The sequence below is a fragment of the Lactuca virosa genome, chromosome 5 (genome assembly GCF_052849685.1).
Source record: "Lactuca virosa cultivar CGN04683 chromosome 5, Lactuca_virosa_CGN04683_v6, whole genome shotgun sequence".
Lineage (NCBI taxonomy): Eukaryota > Viridiplantae > Streptophyta > Magnoliopsida > Asterales > Asteraceae > Lactuca > Lactuca virosa.
In genome coordinates this window covers 419,955,105-419,971,472 of record NC_136430.1, presented here as the reverse complement: position 1 = coordinate 419,971,472, position 16,368 = coordinate 419,955,105, and the positions used below count along the sequence as shown (strand labels likewise).

The window sequence follows — 16,368 nt, the reverse complement described above, 5'->3', positions numbered from 1 at the left end:
GATTAACAAAAAGACATGGTAATACAAACTTTGTTGCCTTCAAAAAGTATGAACATGTTTATATGAATTAACATAAGTCTAGAACCTTTCACGTATTCAAAGCTTTAATTAAACAAAGTTAAGAATAATTTGGGAAATAGGATGAGATACTTAGATCTAGTAGGGGTAGGGAACATCTTAGTCAAAACTTTATTGATCATCTCAGGAATTGTGAAACGGTTTCATGAGCTATCTCTGCCCTGTTGATACATAAAAGAGAACCTCTAGCAATCCGAAGCCAAACCAGAACCGAAGTCCAATTGCATTCCGAGATGTGAAGAGTTCCGAAGTCAAGCTTCCCCGGGATGAAGACTTATCCGATACATTTCTAGTTTTTGGTGTTATTGAGTCTGTACAAGCATTTAATGCTTCTTGTCGCTTTTATTGATTATACAGTTCATGGGACGAAATCGAGTAAATCGTGTGTGTCAGCTTTTCTGACTTATCAGATTTACATTCTCCATGCAAGTCTTGCATTTTTTCTTATTGTTTCTCTTTTCCTATTTAAGGAGATGATTTATCCATGCATTGTAACCCTTTTTGAAGCAATATTCTCCTTCACATCAAACACTAAATATCTTGCATGTCAAATCTCTTTCTCCATATTTTCCTTGTTCTTAAGTTGTCTTTACTTTGTTCATACTCATTTTATCTTACTTAAATATATTGTTGAATACTTTGTTGATCTTCATTCTTTAAGACAAGACTGGTTTACCAGACTTGACTGGACAAAAATATTAGCAGCACACATTGATCTTAAGTTAATTCAAGGTTTGAGTTTTGAAACCTTGTCTGCACACTAAGTCTTGTACTTTCAATTGGTATCAGATCTTGAGTGGTTGTCCTTTGAATCCATAAGATCAGATTATAATTGATCTGAGATTACCTTGGTGTTGACGTATCCCATCAGAAATATGTCAGGTATAACGGAACCGTTAGTTTGATAGATGGTCTGGGCAAAAGACGGCGTATGCCTAACCCCACGTCCTCTCCCTCGCCCTTTACAGCCCCGTATTCATTCCTTGGCGCCTAAGTGCCAAGGCCAGCGTCAAAACAAAATAGTACCAGTCGTCCTCCAGAGCGACAGGTGTAACGCTCAGGACGCGGATGCCCTGGCAAGCCTGCACCAATAGCAAACAACCACTCACGGGGCACGATCTACCAATCGGAAGCCGTCTGTCCCTGCAAGACCTGAAAAAGTAGAAGATATGGTCGGGGTTCTGTCCCCATGATTCCAGGTATAAAAAGGTCCCTTCTCCTCCAAGAGAAGGGACCAACATTCATAACATTAACCATTTGTCTCATACTTTCTTACCCCCTCACCAGAACCACGAACTAACTTGATCGTCGGAGCCTCGTTTCGGGACAACCTCCCGGACCACTACTGACAGTCTTATTTTCTTTGCTATGATTCTCAGGCCCCTCATTTCCATCCCTGAAGGAGAAGGAGTCGAGCCGAATACATATCACAACAATTGGCGCCATCTGGACATGCACCCAGTACGACACAACCCACTTCACAACCTCAAGCATCGAAAATGACAGATAAAGGATCGATACAGCATGAAGGTGACGATAATAGCCCGGTCAGATCAATGCATTCCCTCGACGGAAGCGGTATGTCGACACTGGAGGGGCATTATCACACAGACACCAACGACGATGCCAGTCGGCTCCACGGCGGAGCTCATTGCTAGCCTATGACGACCGCCGCCCGTCGCAACGGAACATATGGCCATGACTAACACCACAATGCCTCAAAGAGCGCCGACCACCCAATCACAACAAAAAGCAAATCAACCACATCCATCGGCACGGCAGGCGGGGACCAGCGCTTGGTCCCCCGACACCATTTTATCAGCCGCACCACTTACAGGCCACCAGTCTTCCCTGATGGCCGTAATGTCGCATATCCCATTATTCGCCCAGCAACCACCGTTCAACCCATATTCATACCACTACCAAGGCGTGTACCCTTGAACACAGACTCATACCCACAACACTCAAAGCACGCAAAAATAGGGGATAAATGCACACACTACGGGGCTAACAGAGTTAAGTTTGCAGCCAAGTCAGTTAATGCACGCATACCCCACGCAGGCATCATATATGCCTCAAGCGACTATGCACAACCACGGGTACCATTACGAGTATGACCAAGGGTACAACAGCCCATACCACGCGCAACAGGCGATGGCCAGCGGAGCACTCAATTATATATAAGTTATATGATTTATACCATATATGGCCAAGTGTTTTAATTGTGGGGAGATACATCATCGACAATCAAAGTGCAAGAAGGATGGAAAACGAAATTTGTTTGATGAGTAAGATGATTGGCAAAATGATGATGTTGGTGAAAATTATGAAGATGCCCCTGTGTATGATGAAGAGCCTCAATTCGAAGAAGAAGTTGTAACTGGAGATGTGGGGGTGAATTTGGTGGTAAGGCGCTCTTGTTTTACACCAAAAGTTGTTGGTGATGATTGGCTCAAGCACAACATCTTCTAGTCGACATGTACTATTTTGGGCAAGGTTTGTACCTTTGATATTGATTCAGGAAGTTGTGATAACCTTATATCTGAAGAAGCGGTTAAAAAATTGGCTTTGAAAACAGAAAATCGCCCCAAACCTTACAAGCTACAATGGCTTAAGAACGGTAGTGAGGTAACTATATCTAAATGAATCCTAGTTCATTTTTCTATTGGTACCACATATGAATATGATGTGTGGTGTTATGTGGTTGCTATGAATGCTTGTTATATGTTGTTAGGTGTGACATCCCCATTTTCACGGCCAGAAAAAACCGATTTTGTTTATGCTTTATAAAAATCAGAGTACTTCTTTTAATAAAAATTGTTGCGGAATTTGTTCCCAGTAAAACATGATAAATACGTTATCAAAGCATTTCCGAAGAAATGTATTTTTATTCATTTTAAAACATTTGGGATGTCATTGTCAATACAGAAACATAAGCATAAACATAACTTACATTCATTTACACTAGTGATCTACATCTTTTTTAAATCTCTCAGTGTAATGTGACTTCATATCAACACTTGTGATATAAATAAACTGAGTGGATCAGTTTGGGAAACATGGTGAGTACATAGGGTTTTCAACCCACAATAATATAATTATTATGTTTAATCATCAAACAATTAACCCAATTACCCATCCCCATTATCTTCTTTACTCTTAAGGATTTACCCTAAGAATTAGCTATTCCTCGTTCATTCTTTCCTAAGGAATTGGCACGAAGTCCATCGTCACCAGGTTTAGGCACTAAGTCTGCATAGTCGCCAGGGTTTATACAACAGGCACTAAGTCCGCATAGTCGCCAGGGTTTAGGTACTAAGTCTGCATAGTCACCAGGGTTTAGGCACTAAGTCTGCATAGTCGCCCGGGTTTATCTCGTTTATTGAAACTATCGTTTTCGAGAGTAAACTCGCAATACATGTCAATGGGTTTCTAGAGTACACTGGTGAACACATCGTTCACAACACCTACAGGTTGCGAGCCTGCTAGTGTTCCACTGGACTGTCTAGAATAGTCTGTGGTTGTCATCCATACTCTGCTAGATGACGAGGCCAGCATTTGGGAACAAGGCTTCTCACATCGTCCACCTCTCACACTTACCTCATGGTCTATATCTGTAACGCCTGTGTTTCTAGGCTAGGCATTAATATTGACGTAATAGTCTAGGTTAACCTTTGTAACTCATTTTGAAGTAATAAAGAGGAATTATGTGAATATTATGTGCTTATATGCTTAATTATTATATGATTAATGAATTAAGAATGAAAATAAGCGTCGAAAATAAATATTAGATAAATCCGATATCTAAGGATAAAGTTGTAAAGAATCTCGTTAGAAACATTTAGGCGAAAACCTCACCGAAATCCGAGTTATAACGAAGAAGTTATGACCTGTCGAAGTTTTGCGACAAAACCGGCACGGCGCCGAATGACGTAAAAAGTGCGTTTTTGATAAACTACTTTTTAGCCTTGGTGATCAAAATGAAAGTCGTATTGTTCGTTAAACCGAGAATATGCATAAAAAGAACGCCCAAATCTGACTTCGTATGAGGAAGTTATGATTTTTCTAAGTTTCAGCTTAGCGGTAGACAGCTAAAAACTTGAATTTTAGATCGAGTGATTTTTAGCCGACACAATCTAAACGAGAATCGAAGGTCTCGTCAATAGTAGTGCAACGGTAAAAAGACAGACGAAAACGGATGTCGGACGAAGAAGTTATGAATTTTTAACGGATTTTCCTGTCCCGGTCTGTTAAAAATAATAATATTAAAAATAAAATCAAAATTAGCTGACGAAGTCTAAACTAAAGTTGTAGAGCATAATTTTCCCTACGTGTGCATATAAAGAACGTAAAAAACGGAGCTCGTATGCGAAAGTTATGGATTTTAGAAGATTTTGACACAAATTCTGAGGAATCTCGCATGGATAAGCCTTATCCGGATTGGCCACGTCACCCTCGTCCGGATCTCGCCCCGTGTCCGCCTCGTGTCCGACGTCGATGAGCTGTATTGCCGAGAATCCGACACGCGTCGCCATCCGATTCGACCGAAGCCGCAACCCTCTCCCCTTCCGATGCGTGGCGTCGCGTTGTAGCCTCCGAACTCGGACGCGTGCCTCCGTCCGAACCGAGCCACCTGTCGTCCGAGCCTCGCATCCACCACCTGCCTCCCTTGCATGCGAGCCATCTGGAGCCCCTCGCATCTGCTGCCACGTGCTCGCTTCTCAGCCCTCAGATCCGAAGCTCGCACCCTATAAAAGGGAGGGATGCGAGACTTTCCGGGTAAGTTTAGATTTTTGCCACTTTTTACCCCTAAACTCATATTTTCACTATTTTGACTTCCCCCGAAGCCCCGAGATCACTTCCAACACCCGAAACACGCCCCGAAGTGCCCGAAGACCCGGAAAATTTTATCTTTTCGGTTTTGAAGCCCAACCCTCGCAGAGCCCGGTTTCTCAATAAAACTCCCGGTTTTATTAGAAACAATTGTTTTAGAAAACGAAGTGCTGCCTGATTATCGTTAAATCAAGTGAGTGTATAGTCACTTTCATCTTACACATAGATATGAAGTATTTTATATAAAATACGTGCTATGTGATTATATATTGTTTATTTATTTGAGATGGATGATGAATGAATGATTTATACAGATTTTTAAATAAATTAAACTGTATATCTATTTTTATCTACAAATATGTTGGGTAAAACATGGGTAGATAGTTGATGTGTGAAGAAATAAAATGATGAGAGGCCTCGATGTTATTGTGATCCAGTCATCTAGCGGAGTATGGATGACGACCACGAACTTTTCTAGACAGTCCAGTGGAACGCTGGCAGGCTCGCAACATGTAGGTGTTAATGAGCTTGGGTGTTCATTTGCTGTACTCCATCCCCCACATAGTTGCCTTTTTTGACATAAATTGCTGGGAAACCCCCCAAGCAGTGTTGTCGCCCCGATGAAAATCCTTAGACTAGGTCCCTTGTGATAGTTGTTTTAGGGACGTAAAGTGAGGATAACGGGAATGGGTAATCGGGTTATTATTGTTTGATGAAATTAATAAATTTATTTATTGTGGGTTGAAAACCTTATATGCTCACCAGGCTCCCAAGCCTGACCCACTCAGTTTTCTTTGTATTACAGGTAGTGGCGCGAGAGCATAAGTTGAACGACTTATCAAGATATTTTGATTATAGGCTTGTAGTGTATATAACTGTTGTAAGACTTATAATGTGCTGTTTATGCTTTTGGTCTGTATCGGAACATGACATCCTGGGTTTTGTTATATAATGAAAATACATTTCTTTAAGAAATGCCTTGGTAAATCTTATCTTATCATATTTCGTTTTGGGAACAAATTCCGCAACTCTTTTAATCAAAGGATTACTCTGAAATTATTTTAAAAGCATAAATTAAACCGGTCTTTTCTGGCCGTGAATTTGGGGATGTCACAATATCACCTCTCAACTCATCATCCAACTCATATTTCATCTATCCATGTTTTACCCAACATATTACGTAGATATAAATACATATACAGTTTAAATCATATAAAACTTGTATAAATTCGTTCATCCAACATAGATAGCAAGTATACAGATAATATGCACACATAGCACGTAGTTTATATAAAATAATTCATATCTATGTGTAAGATGAAAGTAACTATGCCCTCACCTAGTAAGGTGGTGACTCGGTACTCGGACAGCACTTCGTTATCTCAAAACAATTTTCCCTTGACAAAACCTAGTATCAATACCACTAGAGTTTAGTCTGACGTTAACCGCGACTAATTAATAGTCTAGCTATATAAGCGTTTAAACAATATTTTCCAACCACTATGTACAGACAGGGACCATACATAAAACACCGGAGGGCAGGATCATTTTGGCATATAGCACTTCTGAAATCCAACAACCCTATGCGGCCCTTTAAACCATATTCCCCGTACCGCGAGTGGTTAAAAAACGATACTATAACGACACTTATATAACTCATAATAATAGCTCAAATATTTATTATAAGGTCCTAATAACATTACTATATTTAAACATAAGCTATACTTAAGGTAGGGTAAGCATATCTCACTTACCAGGGGTTTGGCTAGGAGCCGGGCTCTGCAGGGGCAGAACTTCCGAGCCGAAAGCTCTTCTTCTCGGAGCCTTCCGGCGCTCCGGGATTCGCCTCTAACACCTAGGAGGTGCTAGGGAAGGGGGAAGAGGGTTTGGGGGTAATGGGAGAGAAAGAGTATGAAAGGTGTGAGTTTTGGAGGTGATTTACGCATCTATTTATAGGCTGTCTGGGCCAATTCACGTCGTGAGAAAGGGTGCTCACGTCGTGAGCCTTGCGTAGGCTCCAAGGCGAAGCCTGGTGCTGACACGTGGCGCCAGACGCAGGTAAAACAGTCAATCTTTTAAAATTCATAACTTTGGCATACGAACTCCGTTTTTGACGTTCTTTATATCCACGCGTAGGTAAAGACAAGATCTACAACTTTCCTTTTGACTCGATTGGCTAATTCTCGGCCGATTTTAAATTTAATAGTATGAGAAGATTACACTGTTAAATGTCCGCGTAAAATTCGTAACTTCTTCATACAGACTCCGTTTTCGTCTGTCTTTTTATCGTTGAGTTCCTATTAATGAGATCCTCAACTCTCATTTAGGTCGCGTAAGCCAAAAACCGCTCGAACTAAAATTTGAGTTTCGGGTCGTGCACTGCTAAGCCAAATCTTAGAAAATTCATAACTTTCTCATACGAAGTCAGATTTGGGCGTTCTTTTCATGCACGCTCTCGGTTTAACGTATTATACGACTTTCATTTAGATCGCTAAGGCTAAAAGTCGCTCTATCGTAAATTCACTATTTACGTCTCCCGGTGTCGTGCCGGTTCTGTCACGAAACTTCGATAGGTCATAACTCCTTCGTTATAACTTGGATTTCGGAGTTCTTTATATGTACGGAACCCTTGTAACATATACTATAACTTGGTTAAGATTAATCCTTCTAAATAATCTTCTATCTAAAAGTCGTTTTCGACACTTATTGTCTCTAAATTGACTAGCCCGGATCTACGGGCGTTACAATAGGCACGTCTTGTGAGTATGATCGTAACATAGATCATAACGGGTGGACCAATACTGACAGTTTCTTGTTTAGTGGTGTGATGATATCACTGGTTCCTAGTAAGTCAAAGGAACCAGTCTCCAAACCTTCGGGTACTCTATTGACCCTTACTCGGTTTGAAGACGATTTGGAGGCAGAAGGTGACATTTTTGTGTTGATAGGGAAGGAAGTGGCTAGGGAGGTTGATATTCATGAGGCTATGGTTGCTCTACTCAAGGAATTTGGTGATGTTTTCCCTAATGAATTACCTGATGGCTTGCCACTTTTATATGGCATCCAACATCATATTGATTTACAACCAGGAGCCTAGTTGTCTCATAGGCCACATTACATAATGAGTCCCCGGGAGCATGAGGAGATACGAAGACAAGTGGAGGACTTAATTTCAAAAGGACATGTTCGGGAGAGCATGAGCCCGTGTGTTGTTCCTGCTTTGTTGACTCCTAAAAAGGATGGTACTTGGTTGTGTGTTGATAGTCGTGTCATCAATAAGATCACAGTGAAGTACATATTTCCAATTCCTCGACTTGATGACCTGCTTGACCAGATTAGTGGTGCCACTATCTTTACGAAACTGGAATTGAAGAGTAGGTACTACCAGGTTCGACTTAGACCCGACGGTAAGTGGAAGACTGCCTTCAAGACCCGTGAAGGATTGTATGAGTGGTTGGTGATGCCTTTCGATTTATCATATGCTTCTGGTACGTTTATGTGTGTGATTAACCAGTTCTTCAGGCCCTTCATTGGTAAATTCGTATTCGTTTATTGTGATGACATACTTATTTACAGTGCTACTTTATAGAGCATGTCAGCCATGTACGACATGTTTTAACCTTACTTTGTAGGGATAACTTGTATGCAGCTATGAAGAAGTGTGTGTTCATGGTCCCTAAAGTCTTGTTCTTGGGGTATGTTGTTTCTGGAGAAGGAATACAGGTGGACGAGTCGAAAGTAGCCACTGTGAAACAGTGGCCAACTCCAACTACCATCGCTGAAGTTCGAAGCTTTCATGGTCTTGCTTCATTCTATATGCGGTTTATTCCAAACCTTGTTCTGTTATGGAACCAGTGACTGATTGTATGAAAGGGTAGACCTTTACTTGGACCGGGGCGGCAGAATCAACTTTCCAATTGATAAAAGAGAAGCTCACTACAACACCGATTCTTGTATTGCCATATCATTTTCAAGTTTTTGACTTACACACGGATGCTTCCAAGGTTGAGATTGAAGTAGTTCTAAGTCAAGGGCCAAAGCTGCATTATAGCACTTATGATGTTGAATTATATGTAGTGATCCAAGCTGTAAAGCATTGGCGCCATTATCTGTTTCATAAAGAGTTTGTTTTGTTTACAGATCATGATTCTTTAAGACATGCTCACAATCAAGATAAGGTGTCACATAAACATGGGAGGTGGATGTCATTCTTGGAAAATATCACTTTTGTGGTGAAACACAAGTCTGGAATGTCGAATCGGGTGGCTGATGCTTTGATCCGAAGGAGTAATTTGTTATATCCATGAGGGTTGGTGTGTCGGGGTTGGATGCCCTCATGGAGAAGATTACAGTTGATCCTTATTTTTCTGTTGTTCAACAGGGTATACAATCTGGACAGAGGTTTGATTTTCTAGTGCATGTCGGTTTCTTTTTCAAAGGGAATCAAGTGTGCATCCCTGATTCCAATCTTCGTCTTCAAATCATCAAAGAGTTGCATGGTGAAGGGCATGTCGGGCGAGATCTTACTTTACAGTTGGTGCAATCATCTTATTTTTGGCCTACTATGCGTAAGGAGGTGGATATGTATGTTAAACGGTGCCGAATTTGTTAGGTGTCAAAGGGCACATCTTCTAATGCAAGACTCTATATGCCTTTACCTGTTCCATCACAACCTTGGATGGATATCAGCATGGACTTTGTGTTGGGTTTACCACATACTCAACACGGCAATGATTCAATCTTTGTAGTTGTTGATCATTTTTCTAAGATGGTGCACTTTATTCTTTGCAAAAAGACGACATATGCAGTTAATGTGGCTCAGTTATTATTTTGAGACGTCTACCATTTGCATGGATTGATGTCTTCTATTGTTTCAGATTGAGATACTAGGTTTTTGAGTCATTTGGCGTAGCTTGAGAAAAATGGTGAACACTCAGCTCAATTTTAGTGCATATCATTCTCAAATGGATGGCCAAACAGAAGTTGTCAATCGATCCCTCGGTAATCTTTTGCGGTGTTTAGTGGGTGATCATGTGAAGGCCTGGGACTAGAAGCTTTGTCAAACTGAGTTTGCTCATAATTTTGTCATCAACCAAAGTACTGGATTTTGTTCATTCCAGGTGGTCTACTCTGTTCAACCATGGGGACCACTTGATTTGATATTGCTTCCTGATTCTGGTGTTGTTCCAAAGAAATTTCAGGATTGTGTTAAAGGACTACAAGATGTTCATTTGGCTGTTCATGACAACTTGGTTAGAGCCAACTCTAAGTACAAACAAAAAGTAGATAAAAAAACACAGACAAGTTGATTTTATAGTATGTGACTTTGTTTGGGTTGTTTTGACTAAAGATCGTTTTTCGGTTGGTGAGTACAACAAGTTGCCAGCCAAGAAGATTGGACCCGTGGAGATCGTGGAGAAGATCAATTCTAATGCTTAACGGCTGCAGTTGCTAAGTCACAGTCGTTGTTCTGATGTTTTCAATGTAAAACATTTTCTTCCTTATTATGGGGATTCTTCAGATGATGAACATGGTGCACATTCGAGGTTGAATTTTGTCTACCCAGGAGGGGATGATGCGGGCCCTAGTGTGGAGGATCGGACCCTTGCGTTCCTAGAGACCCATGATCGTGTGGCTAAAGGGGCTTAACAGAAATGACCATAACTTTGGCTAAAAGGTTCTGTTTTGGGCCTACGACCAATCAAATCAAAGCTTGGAATAAGGAGCACGTCATGATAAGTCCCTGAAGGGAACTTACCTATTTTTTAGTCCATAAATCATTTTCTAAATGGAGTTATGAACAATTTTGTTATTTTTCCATAGTTTGTGGATTTTTGTTTTTAGGTTTGTATTTAGCCCATGGACCGTTAGGGTTTCGTTTTAATTTATGCTTCTTATTTAACTGTTGCTAATGTAATTTGCATGGTCGATGATCAGTTTTATGAACTTTCAATTTTCTCCCAAAATTTTGTGTGTTAAAACAGATTTCGAAGCCAATCTCATGGTATTCGTAGAACCAACGTGGTTTTGAAGAGATTGTCTTGGATATTTTGTTAGAATCAAGATGCTCACTCTTATTAGTCTTTGTTATGTTTTGCACGCGGCATCATTTAAGTTTTACTATTTTGGTGTGGGTTGTGGGGGTATGAGGAATGTATGACTTCAAAAATAATGTGGTGAAAGGATGCTGATGTGGCCGCTCGAAGGGAATGTATACCATATAGCATTAAGATGGTTCTTGAAACAATATTGAAAAATAATAGTAAATTTTGGTTTAACATAATAAAAAGAAAAGATCAATTACGTTAACCTAGTATGAATGTTCTTAAACATCGCCTACAAATGCTCCAACTAGTTCATAAAACAACTTCTCTTTATGCTCTCAAATTTCTATTAGCCTAAAACAGGTCAAATTATTCGAAGATATGAAAAAGTCAACCAAAATGTACTAATATTATTAGGAATTCCTAAAATAAATTTCTTTCAAAAAATTGAATTTTAACATTTTAGTCATAATTAATAATTCGAATATTCTACAAAATTCAAGAAAAAGTAAAAAATAATAATTGTACCCATTTGAATTCGTAATACTTTTTCGTCCTTTTTTCAAGCATCAAAATCCGAACATCACTCCCTCTAAAAACCATCGTCTCCGTCCAACTTTGCATTTTCCATGCAAACACCACTGACGTTAGAAACCTGATCCATTGACAATGGGAATACTACAACTACCACCTTACCACCAGATCATTCAATCATGGTAGCCACCCCCTCTGCCCAAATCCACCATCCCTCCGCCTTCACCCCCATCCGCCACTCCTTTTTCTGGTTCGTAATCACTACGCTCTTCCTCTACCTCCTCTACTCTTCCAATCTCCTCCTTAATCAAACCACCAAATCCATCTCCACCTCCGAAAACGTCCAAAACACCACCAATCCTTTTGGAGTTTCATCGCCCATTCGGTTTGATACCGAGCTTAAACACATTGTATTCGGCATTGCAACCTCCTCCAGGTTATGGCGATGGAGGAAAGAATATATCAAGCTATGGTGGCGACCTGGGGAGACAAGAGGTGCTGTTTGGATTGATAATCAAGTAAGGTCTAGAAAAAACGAAAGCTTACCGGATATTCGCATCTCAAGAGACACATCCAGGTTTCGTTACACCAACCGTCAAGGATCCAGGTCTGCCATCCGTATCTCCAGGGTGGTTTCAGAGACGGTGAAACTGGGATTGGAAGATGTGCGGTGGTTAGTGATGGGAGACGATGACACCGTGTTTGTTTTGGAGAATTTGGTGAGGATTTTGTCAAAATATAACCATGAACAGTATTACTACATCGGAAGCTCGTCGGAAAGTCATGTACAAAACATATTTTTCTCGTATGCGATGGCGTACGGTGGCGCCGGGTTCGCCATTAGTTACCCTCTGGCTTTGGAACTTGAAAAGATGCAGGATCAGTGTATTCAAAGGTACCCAAGTTTGTACGGAAGTGATGACAGGATGCAAGCTTGTATGGCTGAGCTTAATGTCCCACTCACTAAAGAAACTGGGCTTCATCAGGTATATTAGCCCTTTTCTTTTTTCAAAATGGTGGTTTATTAAAGAAACATTAATTATGTTTTGTGATTGGCAGTTTGATGTATACGGAAACCTTTTAGGTCTATTGGGAGCACACCCTGTAACTCCATTGGTGTCACTCCATCATCTCGATATCGTTGACCCGGTGTTCCCGGGCATGACCCGAGTCAAAGCGGTAAAACACTTTCTTGAATCTGCAAAGTATGATTCTGCAAGCATCGCACAGCAGTCTATCTGCTATGACAAGCGAGGGTGGTCGATTTTGGTTTCATGGGGTTTTGCGATCCAAATTGTACGAGGAATCATCTCTCCAAGAGAGTTGGAGTACCCAACTCGAACGTTTCTTAATTGGTACAAAAAGCTCGATTACACTGCGTATGCGTTCAATACTAGGCCTGTGGCAAGGCACCCGTGTCAGAAGCCATTCGTGTTCTACATGAGTGAAACGAAATATGACAAAGTGAGGAAGAAGATCATTGGGATATATACTTTGCATAGGGAAGAATACCCTGATTGTCGATGGAAGATGGAGTCTCCTGAAACAATTGAGAACATTGTTGTCATAAAGAATCAAGATAACTTTCGTTGGCATAAGGTACGGGACCCTTGGTACACCAATATATATCTTATCTTGAAACATATTTAAAAAAAAAAAAAAAAAAAAAAAAAGAGGAACAAATAACGGAAAATTTGTAGAAAGTTGAAACTTAATAGGGAAGCTTTGTTTTTGTGGTTTTCTCGTTTTTTCTGTAGTAAGTCCACTACATACACCCATACATAGCTTACGGAATTAACAAATGCTTCCATTAAGTATAAAAGTAACAACACCTAATATGCATGTCTGGTTACAAACATTTGATAATTGCATTTGGTGTTTATTGGACTTTAGGCACCAAGAAAGGATTGTTGTAGGATCTTGCCTTCAAAGAAGAAAGAGACGATGTATCTATGGGTTGATGGTTGTCGAACAGGAGAGCTTGTTGAATGGTAGAGTTCTAAGAGAGTGCCATAATTTCACATAGATACATCATGTGCTTCATGATCATCCCCTGGCCTTGAATTCCATACACGAAGCTTCCAACGTTAACGGTTTTCTACTAGAAATTCTCACGGCATGATCTAACCATGAAAATTGAACACTAATGAGCATCCCTTTTTGTATATTTAGAACATGCGCAAAACATCCTATTGTACCTATGATTACGATTCTACATTGTACTTGGTATGTCGTTGATCTCTATTAATCAAATGCTAAGAGATAACTTATAGATAGTTCTTTCTTGGGTAAAGTTATCTTTTTACCCTTTTATGTAACAAGGTAGATTTCTTTATAATATATGGAGTCATGTTTATATTTAATATATACCAGTTTATGCATTAGCTAGTTTACCAAATCGGTAGCATTGATTGATAATATATTGAAACATGATTGCAAAAATTAATAAGAAATCTACTTTATTATATAGATTAATTACAAAGTGATTAGCACATCTTGTTTTCTCTACTCTTCACTCGTACTACGATACTAATATAGGTAGAACATGGATGCAAGAGCAACTGATTTTGACAATTAAACGTTGAGCCTAGGATTCTTTTGCCACTCTTGCATCTATTCTTGAAAAATTAAGATTAGCAGAGTCCTTGTTGGTAAGTCGCGTTAAGAGCTTGGTTGTGAAGGAGCATGTAAAAGAATAGCATGTGTTGAATTTATAGACATAACCACATGATTAACTCAACATAAAACTGATAAATCTAAAACCAAATGAAGAACGCTTACTTGTAGAAATGATATCCTCTTGATTTTGAGGATAACGATTTCAAGATTCATTTTTCCTTCCTGTAGTGGTGTCTTATTTATTGATCAATCTGGTGGATGGATAAGACACAAGATTATGATGTTTATATTGAGAGAGAATGTATTATCGGAGGGGGTGAACCAATTGAGATTCCATTCATAGATTTCTCTCAAAATTGTGTCTTTAATTAACCAAATTATATTTTGTGGGTAAATTATAGAACCATGCAGATTTAGTCTCTTAAGTTATAGACAAAATTGCATATCCATCATACTACATGTGTTTAAATCTAAGTACATATCATGTCATTATGGAAAATGTTACGGTAAATACTACAATTATACCCAACACATCAAAAAAATACAAAATAATCTAATGGCCACGTTAACAAGTTATTTTCCAACATTCTTCCACTTGGCCGAATGACTATTTGTATGTATGTGTTTACTTTGGAGTAAAATTCATCATGTTTCATATTAACACTAAAAGTAAAAAAGTACGGTCGAACGTGTCGATTTTAGACACAGGACCTTCACCGATCATACTTTAGTGCTTCATATAAAACTTATGATTATTTTAAGTCAAATGAGTGAATGACGTTATAGTTATGCATTACATTTGTCTATATTGAAAATAAGTGTGCACAAATGATTAATATAGATAAATTGCATATTATTAAGGAATGATAATCAAGTACTTGAATAATTAAAATTGAAAGTTTCAGTAAAACATTGTGCTAGAAATACATTATAATAGGTCTAGCCTTAAACCCATATTGAGGACATGTTGAAATGCTTTGGGTGCTAGACCTTTCATAATCATATCCACTAACATATTATTAATGTTGATGTTCTCGATACAAATATCATTCTCCTCCACCCGCTTTCATCCGAACAAATGTTTTGTATTGCGGTAAAGCTCAATTCCGCTTTAACTAATGTTAGTGGAAAAGTTTACAGAGGCAAAGTTATAGCAATAATTTGTTTTGTTTATTAATGGCCTTGAAATGGAATTTATGATCATGAGTCTTGTGATTAAATTTCTCAACAAAATTACATGGAAAGTTGCATTATATATGACAACATATTTCTCCATCATAGTTGATGTAGTAGTCAATTTTTTTATTATGACTCTTCCATAATATTGACCAACTGATAGCATAAATATGTATCCCAATAACGGCTTCACATATTTACAATTTGCAAAGTTCTAGTTTGAATAACCCATCACTTCTAAGTAAATACCTCTTTAGTGAACATGTTTATAATTATCACAAAACTTTCTTGGAAGCATTCTGGTGATCTAGACTATGATTTAACTGACAATAGATCAACATTCCAGTAACATAAGTGATATTGGGATGACTACAAACGTGGATATACATTAGGCCTCTAACTACGGAAACATATATAATTAAATTTGTTTGATCTCTTTCTACCTCTGTTTTCAGGCATTAAAATAATTTGAAAGCATATCCCATAACCATGAAAGCAACTTAATGGAAGCATTGTTGCATGTTATATTGACTTACTACACACTCGATATATCATTTTTGGGAGAATCCTAGAGTCATTTGTGTTTTATTTAGATGTATTAATATGTATATAACATACAAGGCTTCAATGAGATCTTTCATATTGATGTGATATGATAGCAAGTGTTTTGATTCAAGCAACATATCAATGTGATAACTCGCCAAGAGAATGTCGTCTATATATTATATGAGTATGAAAAAGTTCCTCCAATTGATCTGGAGGCATATAAATTGATCTACTTTGTTCTTAATAAAGTCATTATTGTTCATCACTTCGTTGAACGTTAGATACTATTGAAGCGAATCCTAAATTAGCCTATATATTGATTCCTTGAGTTTACATATCAGATGTTCTTAACCCTTAGAAATAACACCTTTTGTTAAGATCATGAAAATATCTTTACGTCAATCCGATATAAGATTAATTTTTTGACATCTTTCTGATGTAGCTAAATCAAAATGGGCTACACGAGCTAATACAATCCTAATGATGTCATTTTGAGACACAGGTTAGAACGTTTTTTTAGTAATAAATTGTAACGTCC

The 16,368-nt window shown here is 38.8% G+C and overlaps 1 protein-coding gene across 1 annotated transcript; it reads left to right on the top strand.

The window, feature by feature from the left end:
* Nucleotides 1-11,597: 11,597 nt before the first annotated feature.
* On the top strand, nt 11,598-13,664 carry LOC145116665 (uncharacterized). The gene is made up of 3 exons (XM_079052990.1): nt 11,598-12,475; nt 12,549-13,088; nt 13,383-13,664. The coding sequence occupies exons 1-3, from the start codon at nt 11,669-11,671 to the stop codon at nt 13,482-13,484; spliced, it is 1,449 nt and encodes a 482-aa protein (XP_078909116.1). The 5' UTR covers nt 11,598-11,668; the 3' UTR covers nt 13,485-13,664.
* The last annotated feature ends 2,704 nt before the right edge of the window (nt 13,665-16,368 follow it).

Excerpts from the sequence above, each read along its gene's own strand:
- LOC145116665 (XM_079052990.1), top strand. The coding sequence starts at position 11,669 with ATGGTAGCCACCCCCTCTGCCCAAATCCACCATCCCTCCGCCTTCACC. Across the intron at positions 12,476-12,548 it reads AAGAAACTGGGCTTCATCAG|TTTGATGTATACGGAAACCT; the intron begins GTATATTAGCCC and ends TGTGATTGGCAG. Across the intron at positions 13,089-13,382 it reads ATAACTTTCGTTGGCATAAG|GCACCAAGAAAGGATTGTTG; the intron begins GTACGGGACCCT and ends ATTGGACTTTAG.